Here is a 22896-nt window from a genome sequence, read left to right as displayed (position 1 = left end):
AACTATACCAGCTATAGGTTACTTTGTTTGAGGCAGATTCTTACTCTTTTACACTTGTGGTGCAAAATGGTGCATTTTAAGCCCGAAGGGGTGTAGAAACCCTAGTTGACCCAAATTGTGACCCATACTTTATCAAATATGAGACAATGCTTTTAGAACAGCAAGGTATGATGAACTACAGAAGGCAAAGTTGATACACTATCAATGGTCTTATCTATCTATACAGTCTGTCTAGAAATACTTGAGAAAATGTTTTCCACGGTGTGTAGATAGTGTGCCTCTATATCTCTAACAGATGGAAATGACCCATAGTGAACCAGCTGGGGGTAGCTGCTACTGAATCTTTCCCGCATGGAGAAAGACGACAACAAATGAAGATAACAGCACTGCCAGGTGTTTTTAGGGAAGAGGCCAAGAATTTACCAGGAGGAATGGCGAGAATCTGCTGTGAAGCTGCTCACAATGTTCAAAGCTTTTATCTTAAGGCAAACGAAAACAATATCACTTTCCATACTGTCCATCAACACGGAGAGGCCCTTAGTCCTACACCTGGAAAAGCTAGGGCGGCATGTCTGAGTGTCCAGGGTTAAGGGTCCTTGATGTCCTCTCCTAGTGTTTTATTACACCCCTGTGAGCCAAGCTATCATATGGTGGGAAGTGGAGTGCAAGGTTAAACTAGCAAACACGCCAACATGCCAAGAATTCACACTGGACGCTGTTCCTGGACACAATGACTACGCTGGGAGACAAATGCTTACATGGACTATTTACCTAAGGAAGCACAAGGGAGGTATCTATGAGAGCCTCAGAATCCTCCTTATACCATCTACAAAGAAATGCCAGAATCAGGAGGTAGAATTATTGTACCATATAGCCTTCAGTGTGACAAAGGATTTCTGACTACAGACTACCATAAAACAGCCAGTGTCTGCCATGACCTGCAAAGACACCACAGGGAATCCAAAATTCTGAATGTTTCCATGGCCTATGGAAGCACCTCTGTTAATTATATTAGGGGTCTGCAATTCATGTATTACCCGGAAATATTATTTACAGTGATAGAGCTTCGCTTGAAATCACTCAAATATAAAATTGGCCAAACACATTAGACTGAAGGGGTTAACGGGGTTGTCTCACTTCAGCAAATGGCCTTCATCATGTAGAGGACGTTAATGCACTTACTACTGGATTGTTATTATCCATACTGCCTCCAAAAGTACAGAAATACCAGAATGACAGGACTGATCTCATGGTTTTCTATGGGATATTTTTTTGCATCCGGCTCAGAAAGCCAGAAAAATGTAGCATTCAGCATTTGTCTGTGTGGACGTTTCCGGCTATAGATACCAGACCGACCAGTGCACACAAATGTTTAATTTCATGTTCAAGTATAAAATTGGACCAGACACAAGTGATATATGTGTATATATCTGATTCGTTTTTCCATCACATTATACACTACTTGTTTCCGAGAATTATGGCGACCGGTGCAGCGCAGATATGAGGTGGCCGGGATGGTCCTGACCACCAGAGAGGACATCTAAGTTTTCCTATGACCACCGTTACAGGACTGTAGGGTGGTCGTAACCCCTGGAAACGAGCAGTTTATAATGTGATGAAAAAATGAATCAAGCCAGCAAAGGAAGCAGTATGGACAATCACAATACATTAGTAAGTGCCTTGTATTAACTTTCTCCACATGATAAATTACATTTTTTAAAGTGAGGCAACCCCTATAAGGATAGACCAGCAATATTAGATTTGGTGCAGGCCGGACTCTGTGATTTGACCACCTAATGTGTCTCCTAAACTCTCACTGTTGCACTCTGGCATCAAATCACTACCACCTTCCCCCCCCCCCATTATGAATATATGCATGCTTGGACAACCTGAATGCGTATGTATAATGGGGGCGAATCCGGAGATATAGTCATCGGCTGAATGAGAGTTCGGCCAACAGATGTCTAAGATATATGGCTGGCTCAGGCTAGGTTCGTACCTGCTGCAGATAACCCCCCTTCCTTGTAAATTCTAACAAGATAATGACAATGACAAACATTTGTAATGCACCTTTCTTACAGGGACTCAGGAGTGCAGGGACAGTTGTGTGTCTGGGTGACTCCCCAGAAGGTAACCTTAGAGCTGGTCCATACTGCCAACACAATGACCAGACCAAGCAGCGACAAATGAGCAATACAATCATTATCTATGTCTCCACTGTACAAAGTAAAATACAAATTACAATATAGAAAGCAATCCCCAATAATAGTGGTAATACAGGGCATCACTCCTGCATAGTAATAACTCATAAGTGACAGAGAAATGAATTCCTAGATTACAGCACTCGGCAGACACAGATAGAAAAGATTTACTATTCCCCTTACCAACCAACCAAATTTCAATTACCGCACTGACCGGGGCGATAAATCTTTTGTCTGTTCCTCCACCGAGGTCACAGTACGCAACCAGAGTTTATGAGGTCATATAATTTACCTCCACATGCAAAATGCCTTCATAATAATGTGACCGTATATATACAGTATATATACAGTCACTATGTGTCATTTGTTCTACTGTCACGTACACCGATTATTCGTCATCTCCTACGCCAATTTTGTTAAGTTTACATGGCGTGGCTTAGATGGCACACATTTATACAATATTTATGAACAAAATCACTATTTGACAGGAATATAATAATGACTGCATAATTCTTCAGTGTTCGTTTTCCCTAAATTTAACAAAGGGTGAAAAAAACACAGAAAATAAGAGAAATAATGTATTGGACAGAATGAAGAAATTCCATTATTAATGAAGGTGGCAAATTGTGTGTATAGTGTGTGTTCATCTAGCTGTAGGGGTCATTTACTAAGCGGAAATACCCCTATATTAGGCGTATTTCAGGCGCAGATTGCATCGCAACGGTTAGTGACTTATCCCTGCTCACGCCAGGTCTAAAATGGTGGATGTGGCGTGGGCACAGAAAAAGGTCTAAATGTAAGAAAGCAAGGAAGCGGAGGAGGATCCGCCGATGTTATGTACAGGCCAGCACCTCTTCATAACTTCCAGTTTAGGGCTTAATAAATGTGCCCCTATATATGTATGTCAGTGTACATGTGAAGATGGGAAATGTGTGTGTATGACTGTGGAAAGGTATGAAAGCGGCGTGTGCATACACTACGTGCAGAATTATTAGGCAAATGAGTATTTTGACCACATCATCCTCTTTATGCATGTTGTCTTACTCCAAGCTGTATAGGCTCGAAAGCCTACTACCAATTAAGCATATTAGGTGATGTGCATCTCTGTAATGAGAATGGGTGTGGTCTAATGACATCAACACCCTATATCAAGTGTCCATAATTATTAGGCAACTTCCTTTCCTTTGGCAAAATGGGTCAAAAGAAGGACTTGACAGGCTCAGAAAAGGCAAAAATAGTGAGATATCTTGCAGAGGGATGCAGCACTCTTAAAATTGCAAAGCTTCTGAAGCGTGATCATCGAACAATCAAGCCTTTGATTCAAAATAGTCAACAGGGTCGCAAGAAGCGTGTGGAAAAACCAAGGTGCAAAATAACTGCCCATGAACTGAGAAAAGTCAAGCGTGCAGCTGCCAAGATGCCACTTGCCACCAGTTTGGCCATATTTCAGAGCTGCAACATCACTGGAGTGCCCAAAAGCACAAGGTGTGCAATACTCAGAGACATGGTCAAGGTAAGAAAGGCTGAAAGACGACCACCACTGAACAAGACACACAAGCTGAAACGTCAAGACTGGGCCAAGAAATATCTCAAGACTGATTTTTCTAAGGTTTTATGGACTGATGAAATGAGAGTGAGTCTTGATGGGCCAGATGGCTGGATTGGTAAAGGGCAGAGAGCTCCAGTCCGACTCAGACGCCAGCAAGGTGGAGGTGGAGTACTGGTTTGGGCTGGTATCATCAAAGATGAGCTTGTGGGGCCTTTTTGGGTTGAGGATGGAGTCAAGCTCAACTCCCAGTCCTACTGCCAGTTTCTGGAAGACACCTTCTTCAAGCAGTGGTACAGGAAGAAGTCTGCAAGGTAAGAAAAACATGATTTTCATGCAGGACAATGCTCCATCACACTCGTCCAAGTACTCCACAACGTGGCTGGCAAGAAAGGGTATAAAAGAAGAAAATCTAATGACATGACCTCCTTGTTCACCTGATCTGAACCCCATTGAGAACCTGTGGTCCATCATCAAATGTGAGATTTACAAGGAGGGAAAACAGTACACCTCTCTGAACAGTGTCTGGGAGGCTGTGGTTGCTGCTGCACGCAATGTTGATGGTGAACAGATCAAAACACTGACAGAATCCATGGATGGCAGGCTTTTGAGTGTCCTTGCAAAGAAAGGTGGCTATATTGGTCACTGATTTGTTTTTGTTTTGTTTTTGAATGTCAGAAATGTATATTTGTGAATGTTGAGATGTTATATTGGTTTCACTGGTAAAAATAAATAATTGAAATGGGTATATATTTGTTTTTTGTTAAGTTGCCTAATAATTATGTACAGTAATAGTCACCTGCACACACAGATATCCCCCTAAAATAGCTAAAACTAAAAACAAACTAAAAACTACTTCCAAAAATATTCAGCTTTGATATTAATGAGTTTTTTGGGTTCATTGAGAACATGGTTGTTGTTCAATAATAAAATTAATCCTCAAAAATACAACTTGCCTAATAATTCTGCACTCCCTGTATATGTTTGCTACTGTGTATGTGGGTGCATTTGTGTGTATCTGTACACTGTCGGCCGCCCTCCATTGATTTCTATGAGGTCCAAAAATAGTCAAGAGCTGGCTTGGCTATCTCCAGCAGTCCCACAGAAGTGAATGGATAGGTGGCCACACTTGCGAGATGTGCTCTCCATTCATTTCTAAGGGGCTCAGCTTTTTTCAGAACTCCCATAGAAATGAATAGAGAGCACGGTATGCTCTTGTTCACCTTTGGGGGTGGGTCTCAGAGGTGGGACCCGCACCAATCTGACCTTGATGGCATATCCTAGATGACATATCAGTCTCAGCTGATACAACCACTTTAAAATGGATTTTAATTTAGATTTTATATAAAGGTACCTGACAAAGTAGTCCAAATTGTTACGGTGGAATAAAAAAAAACTCATTAAAAAAACATTATAAAAAATAAATACAATTTGTAAGTGTGTATGTGTTCATCCCCTTTGCAATTATACATCTACAGTAAATAAGGTCTCATCCAACCAGTTGTGGGGAATTATAGATCAGTGATGAGTCTAAAAAAGCTTTGAATATCCCACGGAGCGCCCTTAAATCCATGGTAACAAAATGGAAGGAATATAGCACAGACAGGAGAACAGACAGGAGAAGACTGGCCACCACAACTCACAGATTAGGCATAGGGGGAATTAATCAGAGGTCTAATAAGGACACCAACCATTAGGCCTCTTTCACACAAGCAAAATGGATTGTGCTAGGATCTGTTCAGGGTAAAGAATTGATGGTTTTGTACGCAAAGTCAATCAGTTTTTTGTGCGAGAGCCCTAATACTGAAGGCGATCCAAAGATCCACGGTGGAGATAGAAGTCTGTCCATAGGATCACTATGAGCTGTGCATTTCATACAGTGAGGTCTTGTTGAAAAATGGCCAGTAAATTGCTTCACCAAATTGCATGTGGCAGATCACCCAGATGGAAGAAGGTTTTCTGGTCAGATAAGACTAAAGCCTGTATTACACAGGCCAATTGAGCAAGTGAGGTAAGCGTTCCCTCTCAGCAATCGCTTGCTAGCTAGCGGAGGAGACTCGTCCCCATGCTGTCTAGTGGTTTGCCGGCGGCAGATTGTTATTAGACACCACAATTTGTCCCAGGCAAGCACTGATTTTTAAGCATGCTTAAAAATCAGAATTGCCCGATGAACGAGTGTTTCCTCGTGGTGGCAGTTTTACACTGCAAGATGATCACAAAGAAGCGTTCATGCGAACGCTTGTTAGCAATTATCGGCCGACAAATCGGCTAGTGTAATACAGCCTTAAGACTCTATGCACGTGACCTTGTCTGTCTTGAGGATCAAAAAAAACAGGTCTGCAACAGATACCAGCCATGTGCACGCTGCCAATTGACTTCAATGGATCCACGATCAACATCTTGTCACTCAGAATAGCACATGTCCTATCGTCCACAAAGATCTCCACAGTGCTGTACCCCATACATCTCCTTCCTCATCTCTGTCTACCATCCCACCTGAGCGTTATGACTTCTCCTCAGCTGCACCCGTTCTCTGGAATGCACTACCCCAGGAAATTAAATGAATTCACAACATACGCAGTTTCAGGAGCTTACCAAAAAAACATCTATTTAGGTTAGCCTATCCCATCCCCTGATCATACTTTTCTCCATTTAACCCCTCTCCTATCATCATTCTTCAGAGCCAGAATCATCATCAAACACTATCCGCCACACTCCATGCACTCAGAAGCACTATAGATATCGGCTGGTGACTGGCTCCCCTATTTTCTTAAGATGGCTGGTCCATTGCACAAAACTAGCACTTTTTACCTTTTGTATCACCCTTATCTCCTCATAGATTTTAAGATCTTGTGAGCCGGGTTCTCATTCCTCTTGTTTTAATTATTGACTTGTTGGTTGCTATGTTATTTATGACTGTTTGTACATGAACCCTTTGATTGTAAATCCCTGTGGAATATGTTGCCGCTATATAAATAAAGATTAATATAATTATTATTATTAGTGGCATGGCCAATTAGGACAGAGGTTCACCTTCCAGCAGGACAATGACCTGAAAGATACCCAGATTTCAATCTAATGGAGAATCTGTAGCCTGACTTGAAGAATGCACCAACACAACCCACCAAACTTGAAGGAATTCAAAAAGTTCTGCCTGGAAGAATGGGAAAAATCCCATTGTCTAGATGTTGACTGATCAAATGGTGACAAACACAACTGTATATATCTAGTGCATGTAAATGTCACTCCAGGCCCGGAGCCATGAAAATAATGATGTGTGAATGTGTGAGTGGAGTGTTTTCTGCAAGTACTGCACATTATTATTATTATTACTACCAGCATTTTATTGTTCATTTAGAAAACACCTGCTGTGTGTATATTTGCAAGCAGATGCAACGAGAGCAGTCATTTTAGATTTTTCCCCATTCCCAGTAATAATTGCATTTCTTCCTTCTAAACTGCACATACAGAGATTCTATGACTGGAGTCATTTGGATTCTGGCACTTGCACAAAATACAATAGACGTCGCCAACGAGTATTTACACACAAGTGTAAACAGTGATGACTATCTAAAATTATCTGAAAACATTTTCTTACCATAAGTTGGTTTGTACCAAGCAATAAATACTCACTTCAAATGGACAATCTTCCTATTACTGGGATGGGATGTCAACATGAGGTCGGCAGGGGTCCAACTCCCAGCACCCCGTCAATCAGCTGTTTGAAGAGCTTCTGGTGCATGACGCGGGCTCTTCCTAGGACACGGATGTCATGTTCATTGGTCACGTGGCCTAGGCGCAGCTCAGTCTCATTCGAGTAAATGGGGCTGAGCTGCAAATACCAAGCCACTGTATGTACTGCAATACTCACCAGAGCACCACAGCCTCCTCCAACAGTTGATCAGCAAGGGTGATGGGTGTTGGACACAGCTGAATTCATAATGAAGACCTAGGGTAGGTCTTCAATGGAAAACTCTTGGAAAACCTATTTAACGCAACCACACACCCCTTCCCTCCACTTGCTAAATACGTTTCTCTTTCAAAATACTATTAAAGCTGCCCAGGAGGGAGCAGCTCACTGAAGGATCACATTACATATGTAAATGGAGGGTGGAGGAAAAAGGAGTCAGCTGGAGCTCAGAGACAGGCACAGCAAGAGACTGCATGGACAGTTTCTGTCTCAGCCCAAGTGCTTTATTCACAACCATACAGGTTAGTACTTTTCTGTAATGTCCTCCATGATCCTGGTGCTGCTTCTCAGTGAGTGTGATATGGGAGCTAGTCTCCACCCATCAGATCTAGGCAAACTGCAGAAAGGAGAAAACTGCTAAAAAATGCAAGGTACAAGAAATCGTGGTATTTCTCATGTACACACTGTACTATTGATTAATGCAGATGTTGTTGAAAGGTTAGGTATGCTTTCAAATGTAAGTTCACCTCTGGTAAAGCTAATAAAATATATTAGAGAACTGCTTAAACTGCAATTCATTAACGGGAATGTATCACCTACAGCAGGCATGGCCAACCTGTGGCTCTCCAGCTGTTGTAAAACTACAATTCCCACCATGCCCTGCTGTAGGCTGATAGCTGTAGGTAGTCTGGGCATGCTGGGAGTTGTAGTTTTGCAACATCTGGAGAGCCTCAGGTTGGCCAGCCCTGACCTACAGTATATTTTTGTTACTAATGAAAAACGGATACCTACAAATATTTTTATTTTCTAATTTGCTTTTATTTTCTGATTGCACACTTTTTATTCTATTTTCTGTACATGATTTCTGGCAGCCTAACAGAAGTTCCAAGATATCCTTTACAGCAGCCACATGGACCACAGTAGGAATGTGTAGACCAGAGATGTATTTGACTTTGAAGTGTTGTGGGCATGCTCTATGATTTATTCAGAGGTCTCTGTGCAGGGAAAGGCGAATACATTAGCTGTGGCCATCATCTATTGTGCATGGTAGATCCTGTGTTATCTATACAGAGGTTTTCTCTATAACTGTAATCCTGTAATGATAATGAAATGACTACTAAAAAGTCAGGGTCACTAAGATGTTTTTTTTTTTGGTAATATACAGAGTAACATCAAAAAGTACCGTAATAATAAAATCACCAATCATTTTCTAAAGATAAGTTTAACATAAAGTCTTATATAGTTTTAACATAAGAAATACTCCTTGACTAGATATACAGGAGATGATTTTAGATCTTCTGCCAATTGCTTGGAAATCCATAGGCTGTCGATGAGTCCAGAATAAAATATGTCAGTTGGTGTTAGTAATAGTAAAATGAATTCCCATGAAAGCAAACCGTTAGTAAATTCTGGTAGGCCCATCATCTTCTACCTCTACCCTCCTACCCCAATAGAGTATCAAATTGTACAATTACATTTATTTGCGCACACCCAATACTGTAACCTACTGTACATGCCTTCTTTAGTGCAACACATTAGTGAAAGAAGATAACATGGGGTTTCGTAGGGACGGGGTGAACATTTCCAGATAGTTTACCTAAACTAAAATCAGCAATTTAAAGAATGATCACTATATAAAGAGTTAACCCCACCAACTGCAACCTTCTTGCCTGTACAATATCAGGGTTGAACTTGATCTAATCTAAGGCCTTTGAAGTGGAATGGCAAACATCGCCGTTTGATAAGACTTGTACCTCCACAGGGAAACATTTGCTCTGTGCTCTAACAACCATTCACCAGTCTGTGCACACAGTTGTTATGTACCTGCCTCTACCAACAGGCCCAGCTCTGGTCTACAGATTTTCTAGGAAACTGTCCAGTCAAATGAAATTCTCCACTTGTAAAAAAAAAAATTATATAACACTGAGATAGCATGCTCAGCTTTCTGGGAACAATGACCCAATAAATATCCCAAAGTGCTATTACTGTCTACTCTTTGAGCTACTCAGCATACACAAGTCATACCGCGAGTGTAAATGGTCAACTACCCCAACATGCGAGGAACCTATGTCAATATCAACAAGATGGGTGAGACCCTGCGTGAAGCCACTCTCAGACTAATCTTCACAGTTGCCTATCTCATTGTACATGTGCATATATAGGAAAGGAAAATGAAAACCACAATCTAGTTCAATGTAATCATAGAACTGTGCGGCACTTTCCTCCCATGCTCTAGTCTGCAGCACTTGATATGTAGATGCCTTATCCTAGGTTTCAGGATATTGCCTGTTGTAAATCCCAGGAGGTAAGATGCAATGTAATTGCCAGTCACTTCCCTCCGTCGGTGCTCCAGCCGCACAGCAGGATAGCTGATATTGCAGAGGCTATTATTGATGTGACTTTCTCATGTGGCATGTGGTGTAGAATACATATACTGTAAGAAGGGGACAAAGGTAGGACAAATATTGTATTACCACTGGACCATACACAAACCCCTTGAGATGAAAAAAAGATACCCTGTAGCTGCAATACCATGTTGATAGTTCTTGACGGGAAGTTGCCCAGTCAATAATACAGTTTTTTATTTGAACAAAGAAAAAATGCAAAATTTGATTGTGTCTTCTTCTCCAAAATCGGAATGGATGCAGATGTTGCAGAATCTCGTGGGAAGAGCCTATATCCGTGGACTAATCTTCACTTGGCAGTTGAATCAGTGAAAAATAATCTTGAAAAATTATAGTCTACACTCTACCCCATCAAAACTCATATATGTATACTTCATGTATTCATAAGCTATAGGAAGAAATCACATAAGAGCATAAACACTCAAGCACACGGTGGTCTAGGCAAATACCCAAATGCCTACAAAGAGACCTGGGTCATGTGACCAGAAGCTAAAAATTGACCTGATTTAGTAAGTTGTCGAATTTTCTTTTGTTTCAAATTGTATCAAGCTGGCGAATGCAACAAGAGGGCGCTCCAAAGACGCGGTAGACACATCTTTGGAGTCTTTCATCGCCATAGTGTTTCCAGCTTTACAGGCCAGCTCCCAAAAGAGGTATGTGGGTGTGAAGCATGGAAGGCTGATGAAAAAGGCCAGAGCATCTTCATCTCTGTATTTCAGCAGATATATTTACTGGGAGGAATGAATAGAAGATGACTGGGTGTTAATTAGGTGAATCTGCTTGTGGTCCACAGTCCATTACTTCATACTGAACTTGATTTTGGAATGTTCATTACACGATACGAATGAGCAGTCATTTATAGATATTGTGATGTTTAACATACTTGTGTGTTTTCTTACTCCTTAATGCTTGTATGTTGCATTCCTCAGAACAAGCGAGCCAGATCATGATCCATGTAAGACTTGCCTGCTACCAAGGCAAGCGTAGAAACACAAGCTACGTTTCAAACCAGAATGTAGTGCCACGTATCATCAAAATCTCAACCCAAGGTTTAGATGCCCATAGATGTAACCATAACTATTCTAGCTTTCAAAGTACGACAACCAGCATCCCAAATGGACACTGGTCAGAATGGGAATCAAACTTCCCGTGTATGACTGGCTGGTCATTCTGGTTTTATCATGTTAGTCTAGAAAGGCAACATATTTGAACGAAAGGGTCTAAAAAAAATGAAACCCAAGGATCCCCTGGTTCTGTCAAAATAATAGGGACCTGCTTCAATGTGGCCCATAAGGACCAGAAAACCAAAACCTCTTCTGAAGCTGACATGGGGCAGGCTACTTGGTATTAGGGTCAATTACTTTATTAGGCTGATTCACAAATAATCTATTAGCACGTATTGATTACATGACTTTCCCATATATACCAAACAATCAAAGAACAAACAACAATAATAATAATAATAATAATAATAATAATGTTTGATAAATAGTATTTCACCAATTTCTAATATTTTGGCTAATATATGGAGGTCTGTCTTCAGAATGGGGAGAATGATTAGCTGGAAATACAGTGTATATTTCAGTAGACAACAAACTTTTACAAATAAAAAAAATACATTTAAGAGAAAATCCAGTTTCATTAAAAAAGTTTATTTGCTGTCATATAGAAGCCAATACAGACTGGAGGAGGTCTTTTACCGGGAAAGTTCCAGGTGTTAGGACCCCTACAACAAGCCCTGCTGTGCCTACACGAGTGCCATAGATCTTAAAGGGGCTGTCTCATTTCAGCAAGTGGCATTTATCATGTAGAGAAAGTTAATACCAGGCACTTACTAATGTATTGTGATTGTCCATATTGTCTCCTTTGCTGGCTGGATTCATTTTTCCATCATATTATACATTGCTTATTTCCATGGTTACGACCACCCTGCGATCCATCAGTGGTGGATGTGCTTGCACACTATAGGGAAAAGCACTAGCTTATCTGTGCTCCCAGCGCTTTTTCCTATAGTATGCAAACACGACCACCACTGATGGATTACAGAGTGGTCATAACTAATAATGTGATGGAAAAATGAATACAGCCAGCAAAGGAGACAATATGGACAATCACAATACATTAGTAAGTGCCTTGTATTAATTTCCTCTACATGATAAATGCTTTAACCCCAGAGAATCAGAACGCTCCCCTTATACATGAAATATGTCATATGTTTTATTTATAACAAAATTATAAGCAACACAAGAAGTTCCAGTACGGAAAGCAACAGGACCTATGAAATGTACTAAAGAGAGTCTGACCAGTGGAGTTTGCATTTATATGGAGAAAAATGTTCCTTAGTTATTATGCTTTTTATGTAGCTGAATCAGACTGAATATTCCCTAGTGCACAGTGTAAAATAACACAAGGGACTAATAAATGACTTCAACATGACAATCAGGTGTGCCAGCCAGAAAATGCTATTTCTATCATTAAATGAATAATGTAAAGCTCGGCATATTTATTTTCGGTGCTATCACATGCAGCCATGCTGCAATCCACAGACCATTCCACATACGTTATCATCCACGGCAGTTTCCCTTTAAATAGATGTCAGCATAAAGATTGTAACCATGGTAACTCCACACACCACTGATTAACCCATGAACTGCAGAGCTATCCACATGCTGAGCTCTTGTATTCTGCTAGTCATTTGACTTTCACAGAACAATGACACTTGTAGCCAAGGACGCAGAACCGAATGGGCCCGGCCCTACCAAACCCCCCCCCAGATGGGCCGGGAGAAGATGAATATTACAGACATATGGAGATGGATGGAGCGAGGCAATTCACAGCTGACCTGAGATGTCCTTGGGGTTATACATTTCTTTTTTTGTGCTAATTTACAATCTGGTTTACACATTTTTAAGCACTGAATAGAATTATATTGTCTATCTATAAACCGCTGAAATTCTAATTTTGCAAATGAGTTGGGCAACAGAATCGTCATGCTGGTAAAAGCACTGACATAAAAGGTCATCTCCAGCCAAAAAACAGAAGACCTAAATGTGCAGACAAGTATCCAGACCCCTCATCGGTAACAGCCCTTCCCTTCTGAGATCCATACCGGCAGCCCTATATAGGACTGCTAGCTTAGGGAACATTCTCACTGTATTCTGAATGGAGAGCAATCTGTTCAGGAGGCATCAGGATGTCTTCAGTTCAGTCACTGTACGGTTTTGGCCGGAGAAAATACCGCAGCATGCCGGAATTATTTTCCATTGAAATGCATTAATGCCGGATCCGGTACCAAGTGTTCCTGTAAAACAGATCCGGTTTTCCGGTCTACGGATGCGCAGACCTTTAAAAATGCAAAGAAACTAAATACCGGATCAGTTTTTCCGGATAACACCGGAGAGACGGATCCGGTGTTTCAATGCATTTGTTAGACGGATCCGCATCCGGATCCGTCTACAAATGCTATCCGTTTGCCCGCGGATTTCCGGATCCGGCAGGCAGTTCCAGCGACGGAATCTGCCTGCCGGTTCTTCACAATGCACGTGTGAAAGTACCCTTACCTTCATGATTCGGTCCATCCTGCCTCCATTGTTCTTGAAAAGGCATAATTCAAGGTAGACCTAAAAGGTCCGATCTCCAGCCAAACAAAGTTGCACATTTGAACTTTAAAGCGACTGTCATATGGCCTAGTAGGGTTAATGCCACTGATTAAAACAATACCTGGCTTATGTCTGTCGGTGGTATCGCTGAGGAGAAAAATGAACCTTCAAAGTAAATCAAATAAACTATTCGAGCACAAGAGGTGGGCTTATGCGGTCCGAGCACTGCTCCAGCGACGCCCCTGGTGCTCCATAATTACGCCCCCGCCTTTAGATTGATAGCGCTAGACCGCACTTTCTAGATATCCCTATTAATATAGGTATTGATTATTTACCATTGATTCATTTCAGAATATTAATGGCTGTGTCCATTAGACTGGGGCCCTTTCTGATAAAGGAAAGCAAACTTTTTTCTACTCCCGGAGAGCCTCTTCAAATCTGTATGGTTGGCATTTTAACCCTTTCCCAACCTGGCAATTTGCCATTTTTTTTTTTTTCATTTTTCACTCCCAACCTTCTCGGAGCAATAACTTTTTTTATTTTTCTGATCACATAGCCATATGAGGGCTTGTTTTTTCTAATGTCACCATTTAAAATTGCATGCAATGCAGTGAGAAGCTGGAAAAAATTCCAACTGGCGTGCAATTCCGTCATAGTTTTTATGGCTTTGTTTTTATGGCTTTCCTAAGGAGTCCCATAACAGACTGGGCTCCATAGGAACGTATGGCTATGGTAGCATCGAGCCTTCCTAAGGTTCAAGGCTACCTCAGAGAATGAACAGCTTCTCTGATTTACGCAAGGGGGAGCCATTTAGAGTTGGGAGTGCAGCTCTTGGAAAAGCACCCCTCAGATTCCATGGTCAATTAAATGTCTGTGATCGGCGTTATTGCTGGTCGCAGACATTACCTCTGGTGTCTGCTGAAACCCTTCAGCTATGGCACCTCGGCACTTGCACTCGAATGCCATATTTAAAGACCCAACTTTCAATGTACATGTACGGCGGCGGTTGGGAAGAGATTATCCAGCTTTTTTTTTCTTTTCTTTCTTTTTTTTTTTAAATTGCACCCCACCCAGTGGTTTCTATGGTAAAAGTCAAACTTACCTGCTGTCTGCCACTCCAATTCAGCTCCCTGGCTCTCTTGACTGGTCTTCCATTTCCCATCTGTCAACTTTCTCATGGACAGAATCACGTGCGCCGCTGCAGCCAATGACTGGTCTCAGCCATGATGTGTCCCAAGCAGCCTGTCACTGTTGGGTCACGTGCCGCATGGAGACATGTCACCTCTAAGGCCTGTCAATGGTTGCAGCAGTGCATGTGACCCCATCAATATGGAAGCTGACAGACGGGGACTGGAAGACCAGTGAAGAGAACCATGAAGTTAGAATGAAATGGCAGGGAGCAGGAGAGTGTGGATTTTATAACAGATACAGCTGGCTTGGGTGCAAATAAAAAAAAATAAAAATTAAATTAAAGCTGGACAGCCCCTTTTAGTCTATCAGTCAATGCCAGCAATAGTCACTCCTCTGTTCACTCTTTATGGAGGATTTCAGCACTTTGTAATTGTGCGGCTGTTTTTTTTATGTTTATTATTAAGAATTCTGACAAAAAATGACCCGTATTTGAATATGCTGAATATGAGTTATCAATCCATTATTTAGATGCGTCAACCTGTAATAACATCTCAGCTCTTTAAAGCACTAAATAATGTAATGTATATTTGTGTTTTTCGCTGTGGGGGAGTTGTTTCAAGCATTTGTTCCTATGTGAACCTCAGGGTCATATCATGGTAGTTATGACAGTATTTCAATTTTCTGCCATTAACGTAATCACTGGGTAATGTGAAAACGGCACCTGCTCAATGTGAGGTTTCCCTAACAACCACCGCTACAGTCGTGTAGGAATACAGGGTGATATTCTTGGTTTAATGAAGCAGGTCGCTTATTGAATGACATCAGCCTATCTGCTAACATAACAACCTTGGTAAGTATGGATCAGAAAGAGGACCCAGCATAACAACCTTATAACAGTACCAACAGACAACCCGACACACCAGTCCGTCCCGAAAGTGGCCTTTAATGGTTCTTTTAGTGCATTTTGAGGGCAATTCTGGCTGTGCCATGTTACTTTTCATACCTGGTAGGTATGGCATATATGGTATATATAGTTGAATGCAACTCAATGTTACAATGTAAAACAACAGCAAAACGTCGATCAGGGGTCCTAAACATGCGGCCCCTAAGGTAATTATCTGGGCCCATGGAGAGGAGTAGAATGGCGCAGGATATCGCAATTCGCAACCACCTGCTCCATCACATAGCAACTCAGACAAAAAGGCGGGATGCCTGTGGCCTACACTGCACATTGCAGAGGGAGGCAGGTGAGTATGTTTTCTTATACATGTCAGCACTGTTGGGGGCACTGGGGGACGGCATTAAAGGGGTTGTATCATTTTAGTAAGTGGTATTTATCATGTAGAGAAAGTTAATACAAGCCACTTACTAATGTATTGTTATTGTCCATATTGCTTCCTTTGCTGGCTTCATTCATTTTTCCATCACATTATACACTGCTCGTTTCCATGGTTACGACCACCCTGCAATCCACCAGTGGTGGTCGTGCTTGCACACCACAGGAAAAAGCATCAGCCTCTTTGGTGGCCAGGACCATGGGAGCTCACATAGGCTGGTGCTTTTTCCTATATTGTGCAAGCACGACCACCACTGATGGATTGCAGGCTGGTCGTAACCATGGAAACAAGCAGTGCATAATGTGATGGAAAGATGAATCCAGCCAGCAAAGGAAGCAATATGGATAAAAACAATATATTAGTAAGTGGCTTGTATTAACTTTCATCTACCTGATAAATGCAACTTACTAAAGTGAAACAACCCCTTTAATACAGGCTGGATCACTGTACAAGGAAGCATTATAATACAGGGGACACAACAAGGGGACATTAATACAGGCTGGAGTACAATACGAGGGAGTATTATAATACAGGGGATACTACAAAGGGGGGCATTAATACAGGTTGGAGCACAATACAAAGGAGCATTATAATACAGGGGATACTACAAAGGGGGGCATTAGTACAGGCAGGAGTACAATACGAGGGAGCATTATAATACAGGGGATACTACAGGGGGCATTATTACAGGCTGGAGCACTATACAAGGAAGCATTATAATACAGGGGACACTACAGGGGGGAGGCATTAGTACAGGCAGGAGCACAATGCGAGGGAGCATTATAATACAGGGGATACTACAGGGGGGCATTATTACAGGATGGACCACAATACGAGGGAGCATTATAATACAGGGGATACTACAGGGGGGCATTAATACAGGCTGGAGCACTATACAAGGCAGCATTATAAGACGGTGTTTTGCCCTGATGCATTCTGAATGGAAAAGGATCCGCTCAGAATGCATCAGTTTGCCTCCGATCAGTCACCATTCCGCTCTGGAGGCGGACACCAAAATGCTACCTGCAGCGTTTTTCTGTCCGTTCTGGGATGCGGAGCGAGACGGATCCATTTTCTCTGACCTAATAGAAAACTGATCCGTTCCCCATTGACTTTCAATGGTGTTAAAGATTGATCCGTCATGGCTATAGAAGACATGATACAACCTGATCCGTTTATGAAGGATGCATGCGGTTGTACTATTGTAGCGGAAGCATTTTTGCAGATCCATGACGGATCAGCAAAAAATGCTAGTGTGAAAGTGGCCTAAGATGTCTGTGTGCCAAACTCTGCCGAGACGAGACGTGACTGAAAGAAGTCATCAAGGCGGTCTGGTTCGAATGGAAAAGATGAGAAAAGAGAATGTTTACATCAGAGGAGATAAGACTGGATGTAAGAGGTAAGTGGTGCTATTTTCTATTAATAATCATTTTCAACTGCCCAGTCCTTTTGTTCGCAGGACATAAGCAGTTGTCAGAGGAGTCTGGCCGTGGCTTTCTCTTCTTTTCCCATTCACTGTGCTGTCAGATGATTTCAATATCCAAATAATCTCATGTGTCAATTTTAACCTTCCACACACGATAGCGTGTCCAGATGGCCAAAAATGGCATCAAAATGTTTGACTTTTCTACGGCAAAAAAACAGCACAAATCAAATGATAAATTCCCCGTTATGTTCCCTGAAAAGTTAATATTGTCAGAATTATGAATATAATCACAAATTCATTCCTAACAAAGATTACATTCTCTGCTTTCTCTCAATGGTGATCACAAATCTTTCAAGTTTTGTGCAGTGAGGTTTCTATTAGCCCATATTGCAGATTAGACAGATTTATAGGTTAAAAAATCCTTTCAAACATGGGACTCCCTACAATATCTTGGAAGACGTCCAGGCTAGTTCTACCTTTTAGCTTCCATCATGTTAGATTTTCATATACTTGTAGCTTGACTCTAAAGGCTGAAGAGATTCTTATACTTTAAATTGCACAATTACTATGGGGGGGCTTTATAAAACTCATCACTGCACAGTATTGTCTATTCAATAACTACAGTATCAACTCATTGCTATGCTTGGCTCTGCGCCTTTTTTGTTGTTTTGTGGCGCACGCTGCTGAATTGTCTCTGGTATATTTGAAGTATTCTGTGCAGAGGCTCCTAACATGGGAATACGCCCTTAAATGAAGAGGAAAAAAAGAGATCATAACGGATTCGGGAAAAATTATAAGGGGCCTTTTACATGGGCTGATGGTCGGGCATGAATGTCCATATTAGGTTGGGTTCACACGGGCGAGATTTCCGCGCGGGTGCACTGCGTGAGGTGAACGCACTGCACCCGCACTAAATCCGGACCCATTCACTTCAATGGGGCTGTGCAGATGAGCGGTAATTTTCACGCATCACTTGAGCATTGCGTGAAAATCGCAGCATGCTCTATACTGTGCGTTTTTCACGCAACGCAGGCCCCATAGAAGTAAATGGGACTGCGTGAAAATCGCAAGCAAGTGCGGATGCGGTGGGATTTTCACGCATGGTTGCTAAAGTCTATTCACTGTATTATTTTCCCTCATAACATGGTTATTTTGACCGGTCCTGAAGAAAGAACAGGAGACCGGCAGCTACGTGATCAATTGGAGGAGGTGAGTTAATTTTTTATTTTTCAACCCCCCAATTGACCTTCTACTAAGCATTCTGTATTAAGAATGCTATTATTTACCCTTAAAACCATGTTAGAAGGAAAAATAATTACATCTACACAACCTTGAACCCAAACCCGAACTTCAGTGAAGAAATTCGGGTCTGGGTACCACATTCAGTGTTTTATCACGCGCGTGCAAAACGCATTGCACCCGCACAATAAAAACGGAACAACGGAACGCAATCGCAGTCAAAACTGACTGCAATTGCGTACCTACTCGCGCGGGTTTGCCGCAATGCACCAGGGACGCATCCGGAGCCAAAACATGACGCCCGTGTGAACCCATTCATTCATTGCAACCTATAAACATGCCGCCAAGACAAGCTTGTCTGTAAAGCGATCGCATCTTTATGTAGACATTAAAATCATACTTTGTCGGCAGTATTTGCCCCATGTAAACAGGGATTTTCTGCAGAAAATACAACTATACGGTCACGATGATTGCTCCATGTAAATGAGGGTAAAACGAGCACAGATTGACTTGCTATAGGGATGATATTGTCAGGAAATATGCCAGTGTAAATGCAGTCGGGTGTACTTTGGTATCACTTTACGTCCTCTTAAAATGTATAGCCATAAAATTTAAATATTTAACCTGCATTTTGTAAGATATATGAGCTCTTACCTTACTGGAGTGGGGTCCTGGCAGCAAAAGTTTTAAGGCTTGCCTCTTCAGTTCTACCAAACGGGCATTGCAGTTTTCACACCACACACCCCTGTCTGATCCAGGAGATGATCCTCCTCCACTTCCAGAACCTGGAGATCCTGTGCCAAATCCTGGAGAACCTCCTAAGGAGCCTGGGGAGCTGTTGCCAATCCCAGGAGATGCAGGTCCAGGAGAACCAGAGAAGGAGCCAGGAGAAGATGTGCCAGAACCAGGAGAAGGGGTACCAGAAGAGCCTGGTATGGATCCTGCACCTTCAGGTGCAGGCCTGCTACCAGCACGGGATTCCTCATAGGCTTTCCTATACCAGCTCTCTGGAGAGAAGGGTGCTGATGTTTTTGTAGGGGAACACACTTCATTGACCTACAATAAAGCAACAGAGAGTTATATGTATAAAACCATGTAAAGTTTAAAGTTCTTGATGCCCCTAATATATTTAGGCAGCCATGCACCCTGAACAGTTACAAAAAAGAAGTGAATCTTATGACATTCCTGGTGGACCTACTTATGTTTCAAACCCTTAAATTTTATTACATCAGGTATCCATATTTTTTGACCTTTTGTATGACTAGAAAACAAGTACTTCAACAGTCAACATTTATCATCTGCCACTTTATTCGTTGTACCGCAATTAGAAGATTCAACTTGCCCACATCTACTTCTACCTCCAATCTGACCATATTTGGATGATATAACATGGCAGCCACACGCCATGAGGAATGCAGGGAAAAGCTTCAGAAAGGGCCATTCCAAATGTAGACCCGAAATGTTGGTGATGTTTTACTGTAGCTAATATGGCTGAATAAACAGGAGACTTTTTTGCGGTGAAGTGGCCAGGAATAGTTTCAATGACATTATCTACCAGCATAGCTTTCAATTGACCATACAAATGAGAAGATGCAATAATTGGCTGAAATGTGCTACAACCTTCGTACATGGTCATGTGTGTAATACACAAGCTGAGGGTATAGGTATGCTTATCTCATGTCCAGTTTCTTCTTCAGCCTATGGCCTGCTTTAAACATCATAAATTAATCAAGTTTTTCAAAAAATAACATAATTGTGACAATACTAAATCCTCTTTTTATTCAAACTCTGTCTTAACTACTCACACTGCCTTTACTCATTATTACAGTATTTCAGAATGACTATTATGGCACAGGTCTACATCATTCCACATGACTGAGCAGAAGCATGGTCTTCAATGGGGCCATAGTAGACAAACTTACCTTACGTCATTACACAGAACAATGGTGGTGACTGCACAAATACATCATTACATCAAAGAAAACCCTTGGAATAGGTGGGCGCTGCCGGGTGAAGGACGGAAGCTTGTACCTGGTTTTACTCCAAGGCTACATGTCTTGCCACTGAATTAGTACCATGGAAATCATCCACAACAACCACTGGATGTTCCGTTAGGCTTAAGCCTGTGGGGATACCTGTCAGAATTTTTAGCATTGCCTGGGACATTGCGTCTGATTCTTCATAAGCACCCTGGTCTTACACTGGCTAATTACCAAAGAACGTCTTGTGGCTGCAGTCTCCTGAGGTGTAAAAATACTCTCTAATGTCACTTATCCAGCTGCTGAAATATTATGTGACATGAAAATAACTATACTGCACGGGGAGATATGGTTGTAGTCTATTACATGTAGTCAATGGTGAAGAGTACCTGGGTGATCGCTCGCATCTGTCAGCAGATTCGTACCTCTGAACCTGGCTGACCTGTTACATGTGCGGCTGAAGGCATCTGTGTTGGTCCCATGTTCATATGAGCTTGAATTGCTGAGAAAAATGATGTTTTAATATATGCAAATGAGCCTCTAGGACAGTGGTTCTCAACCTTTCTAAACCCGTGCCCCCTTAATACAGTTCGTCATGTTGTGGTGACCCCCAACCATTAAATTTTATTCCTTGCTACGTCATAACTAATTTTGCTACTGTTATGAATTGTAATGTAAATATCTGATATGCAGGATGTATGCCAGTCTATTACAAGGTGTTAGGTAGTTCTGTAATTGGCGCTGTGTTGTGGGGGATCTGTGGAGGGCGCTGTGTTGTGGGGGATCTGTGGAGGGCGCTGTGTTGTGGGGGATCTGTGGAGGACGCTGTTATATGGGGGATCTGTGGAGGACGCTGTTATATGGGGGATCTGTGGAGGACGCTGTTATATGGGGGATCTGTGGAGGACGCTGTTATGGGGGATCTGTGGAGGACGCTGTTATGGGGGATCTGTGGAGGACGCTGTTATGGGGGATCTGTGGAGGACGCTGTTATGGGGGATCTGTGGAGGACGCTGTTATGGGGGATCTGTGGAGGACGCTGTTATGGGGGATCTGTGGAGGACGCTGTTATGGGGGATCTGTGGAGGACAGTGTTATGGGGGATCTGTGGAGGACACTTATGGGGGACCTGTGGATGGCACTGTTATGGGGTGGATCTGTGGAGTACGCTGTTATAGGGGATGTGTGCTGTGACACATAGGGCCACGAGGGGGGCCAGCATAAGACATATAGCATCTTATGCTGGTCCCCCTCATGGCCCTATGTGTCCCCTCATGTGTCCTAAACTGTGCACATAACTGTCTTTACGTGTAAAGTATGTCACTCCTGTGTGAAACAATCTCTCCCCTATTTGTAGCGTTATACTACCCTACCTCGTGAGATTTCCCTACCTCCTGACTTCCTGTCGCACTGACAATGACGTGAGGAGGCGTTCCTGAGTTTTGACGATCTGCGCATGCGCAAACCGACAGTTTATGGAAAATCTCAGCGGAGTTCAGCTTTACACCGGGACACTGCGCATGCGCAGGAGAGCCTTAGTAGGGAAATATTGCGGCCCAGTGCGCAAGCGCGGCTAACTCCGGCTGGCGCATGCGCAGTGTCCCGGTGTGAAGCTAAACTCCGCTGAGATTTTCCATAAACTGTCGGTTTGCGCATGCGCAGATCGTCAAAGGTCAGGAGCGCCTCCTCACGTCATTAGCAGTGCGACGGGAAGTCAGGAGGTAGGGAAATCTCATGAAGTAGGGTAGGGTAATGTAACGCTACAATCGTGCAGCCCTAATAGGAAGCCTCAGGCGACCCCCCGGAAAGGGCCGATGGACCCCCAAAGGGGTCGCGACCCCTAGGTTGAGAACCGCTGCTCTAGGAGCAACGGGGGCGTTGCCATTACACCTAGAGGCTCTGCTCTCTCTACACTGCCACGTCCTCTGCACTTTCACAAAGCCAAGCAGTGAAAATGTCACCACATCTGGCCCTGTCAATCAAAGAGAAGGGGGCGCAGCAGTTGCAGAAAAAGTGGAGCCTCTAGGTATAATGGCAACGCCCCCGTTGCTCCTAGAGGCTCATTTGCATATATATTAAAATATAATATTTCTCAGCAGTGCGGACAGATATGAACATGGGAC

At 42.5% G+C, this 22896-nt stretch overlaps 1 protein-coding gene across 1 annotated transcript in view; it reads right to left on the bottom strand.

Annotated features, from left to right (window-relative positions):
* The window catches only part of KIF26B (kinesin family member 26B), a 338734-nt gene that overhangs the window by 306297 nt on the left and 9541 nt on the right, over positions 1 to 22896 (bottom strand). Inside the window, exon 2 of the mRNA XM_044290742.1 lies at positions 19449 to 19850. Within this exon, the coding sequence (XP_044146677.1) occupies positions 19449 to 19850 (402 nt within the window). The remainder of the gene's footprint in view (positions 1 to 19448; positions 19851 to 22896) is intronic.

Source organism: Bufo gargarizans, chromosome 4 (assembly GCF_014858855.1).
Source record: "Bufo gargarizans isolate SCDJY-AF-19 chromosome 4, ASM1485885v1, whole genome shotgun sequence".
NCBI lineage: Eukaryota > Metazoa > Chordata > Amphibia > Anura > Bufonidae > Bufo > Bufo gargarizans.
The sequence above is the reverse complement of the archived record's forward strand: the minus strand, read 5'-3'. Positions and strand labels throughout refer to the sequence as shown.